This window comes from Falco cherrug, chromosome 9, assembly GCF_023634085.1.
Source record: "Falco cherrug isolate bFalChe1 chromosome 9, bFalChe1.pri, whole genome shotgun sequence".
Lineage (NCBI taxonomy): Eukaryota > Metazoa > Chordata > Aves > Falconiformes > Falconidae > Falco > Falco cherrug.
This window is the reverse complement of record NC_073705.1, coordinates 22,267,233-22,284,209: the sequence shown is the minus strand read 5'-3', so window position 1 is coordinate 22,284,209 and position 16,977 is coordinate 22,267,233. Positions and strand designations below refer to the sequence as shown.

Sequence of the window (16,977 nt, the reverse complement as noted above, 5' to 3'; positions counted from 1 at the left end):
ATCCTCCCCTACTTACTATACCCAGACTGACGCTGGGCAAGTTTAAACTCTGTGTAATTAAGCCAACACCTAATTTTAAGTACTAAGACATGTAAACATCTTTTCCAGTCAGGTACTAAAATTTTACCTGAACTTGTACAGATAAAGAAAGGAAATCATTTAGCCTGTGAACCCACCAACAGCATGACCTAGCCGACCTCACCAATATCTTGGGTTCTTTTAAACCACACATTAACCACACAAAATTAACACTCCTATGTGGTTTGTACGAATATCTATTTCTAGGGGTTAGTTACAGGAAGCCTCATGTTCATTTTCAAACCTTCTGCCATACACTGAAGCCGTGTAACTGTTCATCTGTCTCGCTCTGCTCGTTCATATCTCACCTCCCTCTCTTTTTTGAGAGCACATCCTGTTTTGTAAGAGGACTTCGATATAACTCTGCAAAATGAAAAAAAAATCAACCCCAGATAAATGAGGCAACATGAATCCAGCAATTAAGAATAAAGCTCCAAACTTTATTCGTTGACTTGAGTACAACAGTGATGCAGATTACAGTGGCACAGGGGTGCAATATGTGCTGTTTGCGGTATGACAGTGGAAACACTAATTGTACAGAACAGCAATCCAGCTCAACTTTTCATTATGCATACAAGCAGACTTACTGTATGGACAAGACATTGATTCACTTTTACAGAGACTCAGAAAGAGAGCTGTCTCACAGATGAATGGAAAAACAGGGACACCTCCCCGAAACGCTGGTTTGTAACATGTGGAGGGAGAAGAGGAAAATAAAATAATAAAAAAACCCTATTGCCAAAATCTACTGATTTAAAGGAACATATACCTTTGAAAAATTAGTATCAGTTTCCAAAGCTTAAAAAAAAGCCCCCAGCTGTAAGGCCCCCTTACAGGAAGAGTTGTCAGCAATGACCAAGCTGCACTGCTTGGATAGGACTGATCTGGTAATGACATAAAGAGCTCATTGCTGCGGGCGTGCACAGCGGTCAGAGACTCTCCTGGTTTAGCCAGCCGAGAAAAAGCGTGCTCCAAAGCGTGCGGATGTGAGAGGCTCCGCTGATATCAGTGGTTTTGCATCTGGGGGTGTGGGGGGGGAAGTGCATTCTGAAAGTGTTTAGCCATAAAAGCCCAGGCAAGTGTCCAGTGGGACCTGTCAAAGCGCCTAAGGGAGCTAGAGACTCGGCCTGGTAAGGCACCGCTGGAATTCCCATCGCTGCTTCTGCTGCTTGAAATGCCTCATCTCCTAATGCCTCGGAGCAAGGTCCTGTGGACCTCAGCTTTGCAAGTCCTGGGAGAAACACTTGTATTAACTGCGGTGATCCTGACAAAACAGGTCACTGTTTGCCTTCCGTCATCTCTTCTTGCCTCCAAAGACAGACTGCAATGCATGTGGAAGTATTACCTCTTCACACAGACAAGCATTTTTTAGCAAATCATTAGCAGAAATCTATTTCCTTGTTACAAGCCCTTTGGGCAACAAATAATTTATTTTGCATACAGGCAAACAACATTAATGGCCAATTACCTTCTCACTTCCTGCACTGATGCTTACATTAAAATTAATACTTCTTATTCTTTCCCTGCCAAAATGCGGGCGTCGCATAGCTCCTGCCAGCAGAGTTGTCTGATTAAAAACTCTGTATCTTTGCATTGCGATAGATTTTTTTTTCTTATTTTATTAAGCACATAAAGGTGTGTGGGAGAAATCACAAGGCAAAACTCACCAGCCAGAGCAGCACTGCAACCCGCAGCGACAGGGGTGTTTCTACACCAAGAGAAAGGCGCGTTGTACTGCTATCACAGTGCTCAGTAGCTCGCTCTAACTCTTCATTACATAGCAATGGGGTAAAACCATAACACATACTGTCAAGACCAGCCCTTGCTGGTCTGCCCTGAAGACTATGCTGGAGTCCAGCAGGTGTCTTGACAGGGCCAAAAAGTTTGGTGGGGCATGAACTGGGCCATGACCTGGGGCTAATTGAATGGGGAAGGGAGCTGTGGGGTCCAGCCCTAAGCGTGTCTCTGGCATGGAAAGATGAGTGGCATTTCACACTAGGACAGATGAGTTGATATTCTTGTTTCCTGCACTTGTTTCCACACTGACTGGTATATCACACCGCCATAGGTGACTTCCAGGATGTGGACATCCTCCTCCACAAATGCCTTCCGAAGGAAAGCAGTGAATCATGGAGTGGGGGAAAGGCTGGTTTCCATTTAGCCTGCTCTACGAGGCTATGGCCCAAATATGCCAAGATCTCCTCCTAAGTCAGCATGAGCCAAGGTAAGTCATTTCAAGATGAGTTTAGAGGATGTTCATATTTTTACCATTTGGTAAAAAAAAATTGGTTAATTTTTCTGTCACTTGTTTTAACACTTTATAGCATTAATTTCAGTGTAGATGCTTGTAAGCTATGGACTCTGGACTCCAAACTTGACTCTCCCACCCAATTTGAAATAGGTACTACAGGCTCATGCCCGTGTTTTCTTCTAGGTCTGCTAAACACCACACTGGCAAACCCTGGAGAAATCAAGCTTATGCCAGCTCTCCTTCTTCCCAGAACGTAATCCTTCTCCATCCATCGATTTACCCGACCAGGAAAAACATGGCTGGTGGAAAGGGATTTCACTTCAAATGTATCAAATTCAAAATGTATCTGATTTCAGCATAACAAACTTTTACAAAAGGGACTCCTAACGACCTCCCCTGAACAACAAGACATCTGAACTACAGGGCTGAGAAAGGACTTCCAAATTGCAACAGGGAAAGGGCAGCAAGCACTTCAGTGCTGGGCCCACAGACTTAGGGCTATTGGACTTTGCAAGGAGAGATGACATCTGTCTTGACAGAAGTAAAAGCACTGCTAGAGCCACAGAGCTATCTTTTCCCACATGCAGCTATTAAGAAATTTCCTGTTCCCCTAGTCTAACCTCTTGCAGCACAGTGCAGCTACGTCCACAAAGCATCACAAACCATATTTCATGAAAGGCTACTAACCAAAATGAAAACAAATATATCTCTGAGATGCCTCTAAAATGTCTGAAATGAAACCAGCATGACATTGGTGTAATTAAGAAAAAAAAAAAAAGAAAGAAAAAAAGAAAAAAAAAAAAGGAAGAAATTCTGTGAGCAAACTTCACAAGAACTGACTTGCAGTTGTACAGAAAGTTTAGCAGGTTTTGGATAGGACACTGGCAGAGTTGAGATGCTACCTACGTTCAGCTTCCTGAACTGAGGCCACAGTAGATCACATCGCTTCATTGAGAAATAGTGGACAGTTTAGTAATTTCCAGATCTGCTCTTCAAGTTGGCTTAATTCTACTACCATCAGAGATTATGAACAACATACTTATTTCAACATATCTGTTTCAACTTCTGACTCACAGTAGGCTGAACCTTATGCTGTTAAGGCACATGTATAGAGGACATGGCCAGCTGTTCCCACTGTAACACGGAAACAGTTCTCTACTTGTTCATATGGAAGTTATCAGACCAGTATCTGCAGAGGTCACCAAACCCAGTAATCAGATCTCTGGATTCCGTGTTACTATGAAGACTACTGCACAGGGTATTACCCTTCCACCTAAGCACTGCCAGGGCTGGGTGCTGGAAACCTTCACATATACCCAGGGAGGCCTTTTCTATGGTATCACTTGTGGCCAGCCTGGCACTTCCCTGATTTGAGAGACTGACCCTTTCACCTTTTGCACACTCAGTACACCACAGGTATCCACGAGCCCTGCAGATACAAGCATGTATGGAAGTGACAAACTTCGTAACTTAATGACCACTATGTATTCACCACTACGCACTATTTGGAAATTCCATGTTAACTACTCACATAGTACCTCAACTCCAAATGGGGAGTGTGCATGCTACATGTGCACCTGTGTTTGAGAACCTGCATGTGTACATAATGCCATTTCGCACATTACGTGTGGTTACTCTGTAATGTTTCGACAGGTCCTTGCTCTTACATCACTCCTAAAGCAGAAAGGGGGAGATAAAACAAAAGCAATCAGTTTTCAGTGCTTTTGTCAATGACATTCTGTTGACAGTACCGAGTTTGATGGGACTTTATCAGAAGCTCAAATGCTTTGCAGGAGACAGAAGAATGCAAGCATGCACTTAAAGCATATTAATCGAATCACAGAATGGTTTGGGTTGGAAGGGACCTTTAACAACTCCTGACATGTCTCAAGGGAATACCGAAGAGGGAAATTAAAAAGAAGTGCCCAAGAAAACGCTACTCAATTGATACTAGGAAAATGATTCATTGCTTACAAAGAAAATTCTCCCAGGAGGTACATTTCGGTTTTTATTAGGTGGGAAGACCAGATGAAAAAACAGAAATGTTGCAGTGACAACTAACAGCCCACTACAGAAAACACCCCCACCCCCTCCGCTCCCTGTGGCTGGCTACAGCGTGGTTGCAATATCTTGGGGTCTGTCTATATGTAAATAGCTGCGATAGTTAAGGGGAATTAACTACAGGCATGAAGTTGCAGCTCAGAAAACCCTTCATGTTCTCAATCAGAAATAAAGCAGTAATTAGTCTAGTGAAGAGGGCTGTGAGCTGAGCGACTATACTCCACAGCAGTGAGATATGAGCCAGCAGTGGCCCAAAAATCCAGTTAGAGATTTATTGTTTCAGCAGCATCTAAGCTGGCTCCTCTTCATTCCTTCCCAAGCTGCAATTGCACTTTAAAATTCTCAGCTGATGAGGCAGATACAAATTACCCTGTCATTCTTCACAGGCTAGGAGGCTGGGCTCTTTTTTAAAAAGAAAAAAACAAACTTTTTTTTTTTTTTTTTTTTTGTGAGAGGAGGCAAAACAACCTGGCTTAGTCATTTCTGAAATGACTGGATAAAGTATTCATATATTGTGTGAGAAGTTCAATAGTAATCTAGAGATGGGGACAGAGAAATGCAGACTGGCAGCTCATATCCTTGAGACAGCAGGTCTTCAGATCAAAAAGGTTTATTATCAAGGTGACTTGGGCTAAAAGACCTGCAATGCCTACTGTGTTGGGAAGGCAGCAGCACAGCATTGTCTGTAGGATGTGGGCTGGCAAAATTTAGAGAATTTTAATACTTCAAATGCATTAAACCTCAAATGTCCATCTCAAAGTTAAGCCACACCTTGCAGGTGACAAACACTAAGTTTCTGAGACTCCAGCCTTCACAAAGCCTGTGACTGTAAAACACTGCTATTCTTTTGTCGTATGGATTTGGTTTCAGCAGTCACTCAAAAACACATCTCAAACTGTCAGTGCCCCTAACATTCCCATTTCCTTCTCAGCATTCCTCAAACCCCTTTCAGATGCTTGTTCTAAAAAAAATGAAGTAAAACATGTTGAACTGATCCATGCTGCACTCTCAGTAATATCCAGGAGAGCTTGCTCACAATTGCACATGTCACAGTGTTCACTGAGGACTTCTTTTCAGTGGGGACTGTGATGCCAGATCTACATGGCAGCATATTCTCCAGCTTGTCCCCCAGACTTTAGCTCTAGGGACACGGAGCAGGTGCTGACCCCTTGTATCTGTCTGTCACATACTGAATCTTCAACTCAGATTTTATCAAAGGAACCACAGTGATCTGTTGCAACAGGATTTCCTAAACCAGCAAAGAAGAAGCAGGATTCGGGCTGTCCTGCACAGGTCATGGTGAAATGCCATTTGGTGATAGGCAGAACTCAACACGGTGATAATGAATCTCACAACTACATGGGACTGTTTCCCCTTCCTGACTTCCAGATTTTAATACCAATGTCTCATATAACAGAAAATACAAAGGCTCTGATGTCTCCAGTGCCAAAAGTTTCTGCATTAAAACCGAAACCTTGATATTCTTTAACAGACACAGAACCTATGTAACCCTCTCCCGTATCAGGAGATGGGCTTATTAGTGCAGTATGCATTGGCGGTTAAGCACCAAGGAAGAGAAAAAGCTGACCTTGCAGCCACGATGCATTCATTCAATTACTTTGGTGCTCATGTCCTCCTCTGTATAGGACTTGCTCAGAAGCAGTTAAGGTACATACAGGCAGTTTTTTAAGCTGCAGCATATTGGAAGAAGACTGAAAGCAGTAAAGGAGTTTAATGCAGCTCAGGAACTGTCTTGCATGATTACTCTGTCTTCAAAAACCAAGTCAGGCACAAAGGGAAATAAAAATAACCAAGGCTGGAGCTTTGACGCTTCAAAAGAGGAAAAAAGAAAAAGTCTGTGCCCTCTTTTCCAAGCACAAGTGAAAAACTACATTAACTAAAAAGAGTGCTTGGCCCCATGCACTGTGCCATACTGACAACAGCAACCGCAATTTAATCAAAAAGCCTCTATTGGCAGAGCATGGCACCTTGATGGTACCTTTTAATTCATAAACATTCCTCCCCAAGAGGGATGAATCTATGTGTTAGCTTGCAGAGAACCATATTCCCTGCTGATGTAAAATCCTACAACTCCACTGCAATCTGATGAGCTGTACTAGTAATTACTAGCAGGGAGTCTGTCCTGAAATCTCTGGGTGCAAACCAGGGCACACTTAGAAAAGCATTTTCTCACTCTGTCACTCCCACCCCCATCCACCCATCTCCCGGACTAAATGACAAGAAAACTGACTCTTCTCCATCATTCCCATTACTTAAGTGATCCTAAATTATTCAAAGGACTGGTTAAGCTCCAGCCTTATTCATTCAAGCAGAAAGTGTAGAAGAGGGAAGACTGACAACAGACACAGCAATCCACTTCCTATATCCTAGCAAATATGTACAAGGAGTCCATTTCCCACAAATTCAACTGGTATGTACTGTGAGTGAGCAGACTGCCCACCTTTGCAGACTGTACCACACCAAGAAGATGACGTTTCAAAAGGGTGCCAATTAAGAAACAGTTGTGTGAAAGACTTAATGTGACCACGTAGATAACTTACAGAGGGCTTCTCCTTCACTACAGAGCATCTACCTTTCTCTCCACATATATACACATATATACACATACATACACACACAGAGATAGATGGATAGATATAAATACATGTGCGCACACACGCAAACACACATACATATATATATATTTTTTATATATATATATATATTCTTTTCCAGTTCTTGAAGTGGTTACAACTACTTTAGTCTACAAGGCATCCTAAGGGCACTTCCTGGCTCTAGCAATAAAGTCCATCATATTGTGGAGAGAAGTAAAGGGAGTATCATTGAGGGAGAAGAACAGAGCAGTTCCCTATCTTGTATAATTTTATGTAACAGGGTGACACCTCTGAAACCTATCAGTGTTATTTCTGAGCCCAGATATTTTCTCCCTGTGTTTCAGGCGGGCAAATGTTCATCTTGTTCAGTTGCTGCATACAGAGGTGCCACTACGTGATTTTCCCTTTTTGGTGGATAAGTAGTTGCTTTCAAATAGTTTGGACTGTATGACACTATGCATCATTTTTTGTTGGTTTGTTTAAAGGAGATTAAAAGAGTCTTGCTTTTTTCTTCATGTCGTTGCGTCTCCAGAGAGGTAACTTGTCAAACTCCTGTATCGTCATGCCAAATATTTCTTGAAAAACTTCAGGTGCTAAGTGACGCTTTGGTTTTTTGGTGTTTGGTTGGTTTTGGTTGTTTTTTTTTTTTTTTTAAAGAAAAAAAAAGAGAAAAAAAAAAAAAGGAGAGAAGACAATGGTCAGTCAAAGCCAAAGAGACACAACAGGAGAAAGGAGTGCCTTAGGGATATCATGTCACTGTTTAAGAGCTATTGCAGGAAATAATAATGCTTTGACAATACACGTAATCAAGTCCTCATGAGCGAGGGTGGCTCAATGAATCAATACAATTTTGCAATTTCCTAAGACTGAGAAGTTTACAGAGGAAATCAGGAGAACTATTTCAGTTGCTGAATAAGCAAGAGACAGAAAAATGATCTGTCTGAAGTCACCCAACAAGCAGAGACAGACCAGAGAACAAAACCAGCTCCTGCACGCCCGTCCCAGGCTTTAGCTAGTAACCTCTGCTTACATCTGGAAGTTCCAACAGACACTGGGTTTCAGGAGAGCTTTGCAGAAGGGCTGCAGGTTGACATGCTACATTCAAAGTTCTGAGAAGACAGACGTCTGGCCACACTAGCTGTCCAGCACATTTCTCTATGGCCAATGAAACATTTTTTGATGTGGTCTTGTGCACAAGTTACTTCTTGTTCAGCCATTTTAGAGCATACTGGAGGGGGGAAGTGTCTCCCTCTAGCACTAATGTAACACAGCATTGAACCGATGATCATGTATCTACTAGTATAAAAATGTGCATAAATGGTTACTTACCCAAATTTTCACAGCCCCTTACATTCATCTCCACAGAAAATTAACTACAAATGACTTAAACATCCCCAGCCTTCCACTGGGCTGCTTAAGTCTTTCTAATCCACAAAGCTGTAGACAATTTTTATTCGTTGGCAGAGATTTAAGTCCTCATATTTTTGGATATCAGCCAGTCTAACTAATTCATAAGACTCGTGGCTGAGTTAAAGAAAGTTAGACTTCTGATCCTCAAGGATGGCTGTCACGGACTTTTAGCTAAGAGATCCAAGATCAAACAAAGTATTGCTGCATTCCAAAATGGATCCTATGACCACAAAACACTCCAGAAGTTTTGGGCCTTTCACCAATTTACAAGTATATAATTAATTGCTAGAAAACATAGGGGTGTTGGGAGAAGCTCAGTCCATGAGCAGGGAGACAGAGATGTGGGACTCCTGGCCCAGCACTGTTCATGGAGATGCAGCTGCTTCCTCCCACTGTCCGATTCCTCTTTCCCTGCTCAGTGCTGAGAAATGTTACCAGTCTAACAAGGACCCACACTTCAGTGTTTGAGCTTCCAAGTGTGCAACAACAAACAACTTCAGCAGGAAAGAGCATTTAGGAACTTGCTTCTCTTACCTCAAGCCTGGTTCTGTCTACATCTTTTAGTATTTTATTTCGCCCTCTGTTGGTCACCATGAGCATTTCATATGGAAAAATCTGTTAACAACGTATAAAAGGGGGAAAAAGAGATGTATTTATATTCTAAAGCAGAAAGAACAAAATGTGTCTCATTTTCATAACCAAAAAAAACTTGTTTAGTATCAAACTGCCTCAGATTATAGAGCCACTATGTACTTGCCCACCCCACTGATTTTTATGGTGCATATAATACATCAGTTGGCTTTGGTCAGAGTCCTCTCTAGCCAATATACTTTCCATCCATCAATGTCTAAGTTTATTAAGGTAAATTTATTTGTCAATCATTGGTTTAAGTGATGGCTGGCAAAGTGTGGACAGCTCTAAGGACACACACTCAGTGGACTTCAAAAGATGAAACAGATGAAGGCACATAAAAAAAAGCAGCAAATTTGAATAAGCAAGATATTAATTTGTGGGGGCCACTGCATTCAACAGAAACCATCACGTGATTTTCTTTGCCTTTTGGATAGTTAAAGAATTCAAGCAACTGCTCACTGTGCTTGCTGGCTGTGCCATACACACATGGATTAAAGGAGATACTTTTGTAGGCATATTTGTTTTATGCACCTTCATCTGCTTCAGAAGACTATGTGTCCAGCACATCTCCCATTAGCATTTCCCTTGATTTCTCTTTACATTGCAAAGAACATCCAGAAGTTATACATATCAGTTATTGGCCAATAATCAATTCCTGAATGCATAAATGATTTTGCTTTTGTTTTATGCGTACAAGTTCTTTGAAGTAAAATGTTCGCTGTCAGTGGGTCTCAAATCAGTTTAATCCAATAGAAACAACGCTGCTTAGAAAGGATTTCAGAAAACCATGTGCCTTAAAATCAGTTTCTGGAATCATCCCTGCAAATAAAACCCTGTTTTAGGATTATTTTTGTTTGGGCAGACAGTTCCATAAATGCCTGGAATGACTCAGGAGAGCTCATGTTCTATCTAACAGAGCCTCTCTACAGCCCTTCTCATTGCGTATCTCTGCCAAGTAGGAAAACAGCATTCCCAGACTCCTTGTCCAACCCCTATTGAAGTCAATGAAGTTTTTCTGCAGACTTCAGTGGCAACTGGCTCAGCCTTTACTATTATTTATGGGTCTTTACCTGCCCACTGGGAACAGGAGCGAGACCACCAAAACTCTCCTGGAGAGATAGCTGAGCTATTCTCAAATGCTATTAATTAAATGATTTTAACATCAGAAGAAATTCAACCTAATCCACTTTTGTCAATTTTTGTGCAATTACTAGGCAATTAAGTTCATTCCATTGTTAGCAATTATCCCAATGAACTTTTCAGAAATACAATAAATAAGATTCAGGCAGCAATGAACACACCACTGAGTTTATTGTAAGTAATAATAATTTAAATAACGTGTGTTTACATACCAATTGTAAGATACGATTCTTAGGAGATTCTAACATTGTCACAATTGTACAATTAAGTCTATACATTGCTTATGTTTGATACTGGAAATGGCTACCTATACAGCATTATAGGAAACTAAAATGTAACTTTTCATATTTAAACAGGCAGAGTTTAAGTCAAGATCTACAATCCTAAGTACATTTTATATTTAGATATTCACAACAAGGCGTGTCTCTATCTGGGTTGGCAGGATGCACAAATTCTGTCCTTTCTGGAGAACCATTTGGGAAGATTTGCTCATTCTTAAATTTACTAATTTTCACTTTTCAGGTTTTTTACGCTGACTTTGAGTTGGTTTCTTTTACTTTATCAGGTTTAAGTTAGTGTTGGACCATTGGCATGAATAAAAAACCTGCCAATTTACACATGTTGAGGGTCTGGCATCATCTTTACAAACATCAACAGAAAGTGATCTATTACCTCATGAGAATTCCCATAAATTTTTTCACTAATAATACTGACAGAATTTGTTACCCAAAATAACATTCTAAATCACTGGGTGCATCAACAGCAGTGGTGGCTGTAAGAATTTCTATTGCACTGAAAAAGAACTTATTTGAAATAAAAAGGAGCGTGAATAAAAAGGAGTATCTCAGGAATTGGGGATGTCCCCAAAGTCTTATTTATATAATATATAAAACCACTTGTAAATATACATTGCACTGCGGTCTTAGCTTATATAACTTGGGTTATTGCCTTATACAGTTTGTCTGGAGGTGACTCGGAAGCACAAGTAGTAATCCGGTTTGAAAAACGAGCTCCTCGCTTAACTGCAGAAATGCTGATCCCTGTAACTTTGGCAAAATCACGATTTCTTGAAAGATTCACCAGCAACAGATAAAGTTAGAAGACTTAAAACACAGCCCTGGTTGAATCCTCTCTCTCTGTGTTCATTTTTGAATGAACAACTGTATCTCTAGACATAGCTGCCAAAGCATTTAAATTTATATCTTAAATTATATTCAGCTGATATCGCCTCTTTTCCCAAGAAATCTCCTGAATAATTTCTTATATGGGGAATTCAACATTACTGAATGGTGTCAGGCTAACAGTGCTGAGAGCTAAGGAACAGATCCAGACAGACGTGGGTATCTAACTTCAAATTTGAAACGCAGATCCATGTATTCATTAATTTTTAAATTAAGATGGCTTCAACAGTGTGTTGTGAGCCACAATAATCTGCATCACTTTTCCAACCTGTCAGACCTGAGAGACCTTCCCATCAAGTTCGGCTTTTTGGCTAGTGGAAGCTTGACAGAGACCTAGCTATTGGGCATCTTCAGTATCTCTGTTTTGTCTCTAGAAAAGCCTCCTTAACCCAAGGAGCACACCCGGGCTACCCTCAGCCTGCCCGAGTACTAACGCCTGCAACAGGCAAAGTCCACAACAAAGGGAGAGGTTTGGCACATAAGGAGCAGGGACTGAGGTGAGGTAAAGAAAAACAAGGGAACTAAGACATTTCCCATATTTTATCTGAATTTCACAGTCAAATCTTCACTGTCTTGAAGGAAAGTGAATAACATCTGCACTTGCCTTTGGCTCCAACATGTTAGGCATAGATACTCCTCTGTCCATTCTCATTCCAGGGACATGACCATCCGGAAGGGACTGCATCAGATACAGGTATACATCAGACACACAGGTTACACACACAGAGGGTAAAGGCACTCAAGTAGTGGTGAAAACAAAGGAGAATTTGCCCTGAGACTTCCTTTGAGTCTTTATATTTAGTCTTATCATACAGATCATTGCCGTGGCTACCGCTTGCTACTTCCCTGAGGCACGCAGAGGGAACCTTTGATCCTCTCTACCACCCCAGCCTCCTGTCACTGCTAAGGCTGGCAGTAGCTCCCCACTGAACCTACCAACCTCACTTCCCAGGTGGATGCTGCAGACCCCAAGAGAGTGGTGGGCCCTTTCCCACCCCAGTGACTAAGTGGAAAAATCTGCAAAAGCATTAATTCAGATCCCACCCGCGAGCATACAAAGCACTCTTACACCTCCGGGCTTTCCTTCCTGTCACCGTATCAGCTGAGGGATTTATTTTTTTGTCTTCACAATTGGAAATTTTTAATATGACCACAAACAGGAATAGGGTAAAAAGGTGCTGTTTTGACACAGGTACTGTTTCTAAAGAAATAATATTTTGAGCACAATACATGGACAACTCCTCTCTCCTCCCATAATCTTACTCTCTTCTCCAATCATGATGATTTTGATATACCATTAACAAAATTATCCAAGTAATTAACCCCTTTCTTAAATTCCCATTTCATATTGGGATTTTGCCGAGGAGCCAACCGGACTCAAGCCATTCTGGAAAAAAACCCTGCAGAGAGTATTTGGAGTAAAAGGATTTATATTTGCAAGCACACCTCTTACTCGCTCATCTGTGATGGCAGCACTGTAGAAAACTATTGATCAGCCACCTTGTCTGGAGAGCAAATTCCAGGGTAAAAACAAGGAATTCAAGGCTCCTGGTTTGGGAGAAAATTGCCTCCAGAAGAGACACTGTATGTCTCTGAGGTTGGTACTACAGAGGCTGGAAATAAATCCACCCTCAGCTGTCCAGAGGGAACTATTACAGATAACTCATATACCAACAGACAGTGGATTTTTACAGAGCAAGTCCCAGAACTGGTGCGAGATGTCTCAACCCAGTTCTGGGGAGGTAACAAGGAAGAATCTGAGGCTGTGCCTGTTTTTTGTTGATATGAATCTACATTGGTGATTATGCTTAAACATGCAAGAAAATCAAAGCTACTGTCTTAAGAAACCCTTCCCTGCAGCAGAAATTCAGACTTCAATAGGTAGATGCTTTTAGTTCTGTGGTCAGTTGATTGATGAAAACCCGTACTCTACCTGGAAATCTGAAAAGCAAAAGAGAAATCTCATCAGCTTTAGAGCGTGGAAGAACAGAAATCAGTCACAACCTACCAGATAATCCTTGTGTCTTCTAGTTTACCTTTTCTTTTCAAAATCCCACCCGATCCCCTAAGGCCAGCAACCTTCCTGCTTTCGGACTTTGTAAAGAGCCAAACACTTCAAATACTGCAGCCCTTTTCATTTCAAGCAGGTTTATCATTCAGGAAAAGCAAGTCACTTTGGAAATACTAAGAGACACAAAACCACAATCAAGTGAATAAAGAGCCAATTAAAATTCAAACGTATACAACAGGACTCACCTCACCTAACCTCTACCATCATGTAGCTGTCTAGATTCCCCCATAGACACAAGAATCAGCAGAAGATGCCTGATCATAGATAGTCAGGATCAATCTCACTTTGGAGATAAGCCTCTCTCTCAGCTCAAAGCATTTCAAAACATTACCTCTCAAAGTTTCAGAACTTTCATAAATATTGTCAATTTTTATTAGGCAATGACTAATATCACATCTAGCTCAAAGTCATAATGAAAATCGTGAGCAGCAAGGGGGATTAGAAGGCACTATACTCCCTTCTTCACTGTGGCACGTTTTTCAGACTGTGCAGTGGATGGTAATTTTCCAAGAAATTGCTGGAACATAACTCAGTCATATCCCTTATAATATACACATTACCAGCTTTCCATTTGCACCAATGCTAAAGCAGTCCCTTGGCATAAACAAAGATCAGTTCCACATAGCAGATTTTGCAAAATAAACCCGAACTTTTAATAGGTATTTGCAGAGTTTATTGCTGAGTTAATGAGGGGAAGTTAAAATATACTGAACAAATACAAAGTAACCACATCCACAGCCTTAAAACAAAAGAGCAGAAATGATCAAGCATCATAACATGTTCAGTAGTGAAGTAGCATGTAAAAAGGTTCCTCAGCCTTACCTCTAACACCACCACTCACATCCCCGTAACTGTTGTACTGACCAAAATCTGTAGACACCGGCTGTAACAGAAAAATAGCGGCATGCACATGAATTCACAGTTCATGACTTTACAAGTAGTTTGGTATATAGGGAGAAATCAATTGCTTTAAGCCTTTTATTCCCCCCTCAGTTTTAAAAACATTTCTTGCATTGCTTTCTTGCCTTTTTAGCAATGTAGTTTGTGGGGAATGGAAATTAGTTTTCGTCTGACTTCAAGTGGTCTTATAAGAAACCTTGACAAACTGAAAACCCAATACAGTTAACATAGAAATAAATACCATCGATAACTACAGCCACCTTTTGCTTCTCAAACCCACCATCTCCTTACCCTGTGAAGTCCATTTTTTCCATAGCCAGGGAGAGAAGAAGTTTTGGAGGCTGAAGCATGTGCTGTTGAATGAGGAAGGGAAAAATCTTTTACTGGAAAAATCCCATGGTAACTCAAAACCAAGAACATTTAAGGAATCAACTAGCATAAAAAACACAGTTAGAAAACAATATGCATAACCAACTGAGACACACTGACTTTAAGAAACTAACATCTCAGCCCCAAACTCATCACAGCCTTCCATACGTTCTGTAAGTTACACACAGCTTTATCATGCCACGGTAACAGGTCATCAAGAAGGGACACTGCGATTTTGCCAGACTCAAAATCAAAGGGGTCTCCACTGAGTTGAAAGTAAGAAAACGGAGCAAAATAACTTTTTGGTCCTTAGCTACATAAAGCATTGCGCTGCATCTTATGATGGCACCAAGATAAAGGACAAGGAGAATCCAAGATCAGCATTATTTGACTGGATAAGTTGCCTGTTAAGTCTCCCATGCAGGTCCATTCAATTCCACTCTCCCAGGTCACTCACGCAGTTGAGATATTATTATACTCTCCAAAACTTTCAATAATTTCCTTTCTATCCTTCCTACTGCAACTATTATTACACTCATGCTACCAGCTTCTGCTGCTGCACGAGCCAAGATACATGCAAGTCACATGCTTCAGCTCGCCACTTTTTGCTACAAAGAGAAAAGGGCTTTTAGTTTCGGTCCTGTAACACTCTAATTGACATTTTGCTACTGACTCCAACAGGACAATGATTGCAACGGGCAGTGCTGAGTGAATTCAAACAAGACTGAGACTTGTGCATTCTGATCCAAAATTATAGTTATTCTGTACATGATGTAACATAACACAATTCAACAGAGCTCTGTGACTCCTGCTTTCATCTAAAATGAAAGTGAAATAAGGTATATGGGGGCATTTGGTTTAGCATTTGTACTGACGTCAGAAACCGCACAAGTAAGATAAAGACAATGTGGAAATGTCAAGCATGTGTTTTCAATAACAGATAAAAAGATGGATAAATAGAAAGATTGTCCATATAATGATCAATAGCACCTCTACTGTTAACACAGCTCCTTCAGACAAGATCCCCCATATAAGAATGCAATTTTTGGTTTTCTAAAATACTATTTTTACCACAGAAAGTCATAGAATGTAGAACTTGAGGCACTGTTGTTGCCAGCAATAAGCGGCTTTGGGAAAGGCCACTGATTCCCCAAAAGGCAACTGATGATTGCACTGATTATCACTGCAAAGAGGGACAGACACATCTCCAACAAAGAAGTCCTCCTATCTGTGCTAAGGTGAATAAAAAAATCATCAGCTCAGACTCTGACCTTGTAAAAATTACAGATAGTGAGGGAGAGCCACAGACATTCTCTTCATGACCATAAATACAGGGAACAGACTTACACAACAGAGAACACAAGGAAACCTTAGTTTGCTTGGCAGCTACTCCAGTGGATGACTCCAAAGAGACTCATCTTGTCCCTTCTTGGCTTAAAGCACAACTGCTGTGCTACAATGACCAGTGGATGAAGAGTGAAATAAAAACCCCAAACCTTTCCCTGGAGATCTGAGAAAGCCACAGATGTACATCAAAATACAACAAAGCCAAGAATCTAAGCCACCAATTAACCAAAGCCGACTTTTGCGCTTTGCTTTGGAACAGAATACACCCAGTCAAGACCAGTTGTGTTTGGAATACGCAGCCCCACTGGTAAATGTTGCTGGGTTTTTTGTCTCTGGCAGGGAAGACTGATAGGAACCACTAGTTTAAGAAATATGTGTTATTGTAATTTAATAACCCAGCCTATCAGCATGTGTGTGATGTGATAGTTACAGATTAACTTACCTCACTCCTTATCTATATTAGAAAATCTCTCTCCTCAAAAGTGCCCGAGAATCCTCAACCTCATATTTCTTCTAATTAGCACCACCACCCCCCCACCACCCGCCTCACCAAAACCAGCTAATGAATTTGGTCACTCTTTCAGGGCAGAACACCATGCACACATTTATCAAGTGGTCTTCCCAGTGCTGTCTCTTCTGGGAAACCACTTGATACGTGTATATGTGGTGCTCATTATTCAATGTTCATTATTAGCTTTATTGCCTACATGAATTACCTGGAGAATCGTAACGACTGGCAGAAAGGGCTGACCTATCACGACTCTCCTTTTCCATCTCTTCTTTCAATATCAATTGTCCCAGACCAGAGTTGAGCTATAAATGGTAATACAAAAAAAAAAAAAACCACAATAAAATAAAGCTGATTGAGGCATTAGTAGAAATTGCTTACAGAAAACAAAGGGGCACTTTTTGGATGGTGTT

At 41.0% G+C, this 16,977-nt stretch overlaps 1 protein-coding gene across 2 annotated transcripts in view; it reads right to left on the bottom strand.

The window, feature by feature from the left end:
- Positions 1-497: 497 nt before the first annotated feature.
- Positions 498-16,977, bottom strand: part of ABLIM1 (actin binding LIM protein 1) — a 143,575-nt gene continuing 127,095 nt past the window's right edge. Inside the window, exons 17-23 of one of the 2 annotated variants that reach the window (XM_027812088.2) lie at positions 16,773-16,869; positions 14,632-14,693; positions 14,263-14,323; positions 13,303-13,310; positions 11,974-12,048; positions 8,950-9,030; positions 498-7,608 (exon numbers count right to left, since the gene is read on the bottom strand). In XM_027812088.2, coding sequence (XP_027667889.1) covers positions 7,495-7,608; positions 8,950-9,030; positions 11,974-12,048; positions 13,303-13,310; positions 14,263-14,323; positions 14,632-14,693; positions 16,773-16,869 — 498 coding nt within the window. In that variant the 3' untranslated portion in view covers positions 498-7,494. Of the gene's footprint in view, positions 7,609-8,949; positions 9,031-10,340; positions 13,311-14,262; positions 14,324-14,631; positions 14,694-16,772; positions 16,870-16,977 lie in introns of those variants that run through there. The other variant, XM_055719883.1, reaches the window with a different exon arrangement.